General features: G+C 73.3%; 1 protein-coding gene across 1 annotated transcript in view; it reads left to right on the top strand.

Annotated features, from left to right (window-relative positions):
* The window catches only part of CEP170B (centrosomal protein 170B), a 13,475-nt gene that overhangs the window by 7,292 nt on the left and 3,008 nt on the right, over positions 1 to 3,175 (top strand). The window contains exons 10-12 of the mRNA XM_012724357.1: positions 69 to 239; positions 533 to 623; positions 724 to 2,905. Of these exons, the coding sequence (XP_012579811.1) occupies positions 69 to 239; positions 533 to 623; positions 724 to 2,905 (2,444 nt within the window). The remainder of the gene's footprint in view (positions 1 to 68; positions 240 to 532; positions 624 to 723; positions 2,906 to 3,175) is intronic.

Raw genomic sequence — 3,175 nt, 5'->3', positions numbered from 1 at the left:
GGGGGTGGGGCCTGTTCCCGGGTGGGGCCAGTGGCCCCTGTCTGACCAAAGCTCCTGCCTTCCTGCAGGTCTTTGGGGTCCTTGAGTCCCCTGAGCTCTCCAGGGCATCCTCAGCCACGTTCCGCCCGGTCATTGGTGGGGACAGAGATGAGACTGGGGACAGCACAGCCCAGCGGCTGGCCCTGCTGCAGGAGCTGGCCTCCCGGCCAGGTGTCATAGCCGCCCAGGGGGAGCTCCAGGTATGGGTAGGCCCATCTGTGGGAATGGGCACCAAGCCCTCTGGGCTAGTCGGACCTTCTCCAGGCGTGGGCCTGGTGGGCCGGGGTGGGTGGGCTGCCTGGGGCAGGGAGGCCTCCTGGGCAGTGCTCCTGACCCTGAGCCCCAGCAGGGGTGGCCAGGTGTGGGGCTGCTGGCTGGGCAAGGTGCCAGGGAGCACACGCAGCCCTGAGGAGACAGGTGGGGCTGGGTGGCAGGTGCTGCCCTGTCCTGCCCGTCCGGCTCTGGATGCTGCTGACAGTCCTGTCCTGCCCAGGGCCTCCCAGGACCCGGCTCCCCAGGGGGTCAGAAGTGGGCGTCCCGCTGGGCCAGCCTGGCCGACAGCTACTCTGACCCCGGCCTGTCAGGTGAGTGGCTCCACGTGGACCGGTGGGGTGAGCCAGGGCCCCGGCCTCCCTGGAGGAGGGTGGGGCCGGTGGCTGCGCTGACCGGGCCCTTACTCCGCAGAGGATGGCACCGGGCGCAAGGGCGTGGGCCCCGAAGGGGTCCTGCCGGTGCGTCAGCGGCGCCTGCTCCCGCCACTGCCCAGCGAGAGGACAGACAGCCCAGCCGGCCCAGAGGCCGCCAGGAGGAGTGGGCCCGGGCCCCCAGAGCTGGGCAGCCAGCAGCCCGGCCGCCCTGCGGGCCAGGAGGACCTGGAGCCCGACAGCCTCAGCGACGCCAGTGGGTCGGACGGCGGGCGGGGGCCAGAACCAGGAGGGGGTGTCCCGCAAGAGGAGCGACACAGGAGCCCCCCGCAGGGCCCTGTGTGGACGAGGGGCCAGCGCTCCCCACGGGCCCCTGGGGAGCCTGGCCCTACCTCTTTCTTCATTGGGGAGCGGAATGGAGAGGCAGCCTGCTCTGGGAAGCCCACTGTGGCCCCAGGGGACACGCAGGCACCCCCTGCCCGGGACGGCGTCTACGTGAGTGCCAGCGGGAGGATGGTCATCCAGCTTCGCACGGGCCGGTCCCCAGAGCCTGAGGCCCCGGCTCCACCCAGGGAGGCCCTCGCTTTCGTCCGGCAGGAGAGCTTCACCAAGGACCCTGCCAGTGGCCCCCCGGCACCCGGCCAGCTCCCACACATCTCCAGCCACCCTCTCCTGCAGGACCTGGCCGCAGCCCGGGCAGCTCGCATGGACATCCACCCCCAGGACACCCACCACATCCTGAAGGAGACGGAGACAGCCCTGGCGGCCCTGGAGGCCCGGTTGCTCTCCAGGTCAGCGGGGGAGGTGGAGGGTGAGCTGGACAGCGCCCCCGGGCGGCCGGAGGACTCTCTGTCCGGGGACTCGGACGTGGACACGGCGAGCACCGTGAGCCTGCTCAGTGGCAAGAACGGGCCCAGCCCCACAACCACCCAGTCGGGGGTGCGGTCGGCCCTGCCCGTGGCGCCGGCCCCCGGGGTCACCGCCCCGAATGGCACCCAGGAGCGGCCCTCGGAGAAACAGCACCGCCCGCCGGACGTGGGCCGTGGGGAGTCTGGACGGCGCCCGCCTGGGTGGCGCAGCCACGGGCCCCGGGGGTCCCTGGACTGGCCTGACGAGGAGCGTGGCAGCGGCCCCACCCACCCACCGGGCTCAGACCTGGTCACCTCTGACCGTGAGGCCCCTGGGGCAGGGCGGCCAGGGCTGCGCAGGAAACCAGCGGCTCCACCGCCGTCCCCGGCTGCCCGGGAGGAGCAGAGCCATGGCTCTGCCAGCAGCCAGAAGGTGCAGCAGGTGCTGACCCGCTCCAACAGCCTGTCCACCCCCCGGCCCACGCGGGCGTCACGGCTGAGGCGGGCCCGGCTGGGGGATGCCTCGGACACAGAGGCCGCGGACGGTGAGCGGGGGTCCCCGGCCAATCCCGAGCCAGCGGCCCGGCCGGCCACCGAGCAGACCAAGAAGCTGTCACGCCTGGACATCCTGGCCATGCCCCGCAAGCGGGCCGGCTCCTTCACGGGGCCCAGCGACTCGGAGCCACTGCCCACGCGGACTGGCTTCTCGGGCCGCAGCATGGAGCTGTGCTGCCCCAGCCGGCGGCCCACTGCGGCCGAGGCCCGGACCACCGGCAGGAAGACGACCAGCCCCGCGGCCACCGCCGCCCGCCAGCCCTTCAGCAGGGCGCGCCCGGGCAGTGCCCGGTACTCCTCCTCCAGTGAGTGCTGGGAGCAGGCTGGCGGGGTCCCAGTTTCCTGTGGCGGCCCGGGGACGGTGCGGGGCCCAGCTCCCCTGGCGGGGCACCCAGTGGGGCCCCCAGGCCCCGACTGTCCCGGCAAGAAAGCGGAAGCCCCACCGCCTCCAGGACGAGCACCCTCTGTCTTTGGGGCCCGGGAGGCCGCGGGCACCAGGCGGCCACCGGCCCCTCCCGAGGCGCTCTCTGGGTCTGAGTGGGCCACTGTTGGTGGTCAGGTGCGGACGCAGTCGTCTCCCCTGCCCTGGCGCCTTGGGGCCCACGGGGTCTCCGGCCTTGGGGGGCTGGGCCAGCCTCTGCAGAGCAGCGTGTGGTGCTGGAGCGCCCGCCCCAGGCCGACCTGTTTTCCGAGTGAACTGGATGGAGATGAGGGGCTGCTGGCCCGGTCTGCTCCTGCTGACCCCGACTGGCCCTGCTGGCCCCTGCTGGGCCCCCAGCAGCACAGCTCCTCCCAGCCTGCCCGGGCAGGGCTCCAAGGGTGTGGGCAGGCCGCTCCTCACTGCCCAGGGCCCTTTCACACCTTCAGGGCTCAGTGGGTGGAGAGCGGTCGGGGCTGCAAGCCAGGCAGGGGGCCCCCGAGACTGCTGGGGTGGCTGCTGGGCACCCCTGGCCGCCATGAAAGGGAGGGTGCTGGTCTCCACCCAGAGGCCACCCAGGGTGGGCCCTCCCTGGTCACCCTGCGGGGCGCAGGCCCCTCGGGGCGCGGGGGACCACCCTGCGCCTGCGCCCTGAGTCCTGCTCGTGCCCG

Source organism: Condylura cristata, unplaced genomic scaffold (genome assembly GCF_000260355.1).
Source record: "Condylura cristata isolate star-nosed mole 26May11 unplaced genomic scaffold, ConCri1.0 scaffold00013, whole genome shotgun sequence".
Classification (NCBI taxonomy): domain Eukaryota; kingdom Metazoa; phylum Chordata; class Mammalia; order Eulipotyphla; family Talpidae; genus Condylura; species Condylura cristata.
Note: the sequence above shows the minus strand (reverse complement) of the source record. Positions and strands in the feature narration are given on the sequence as shown.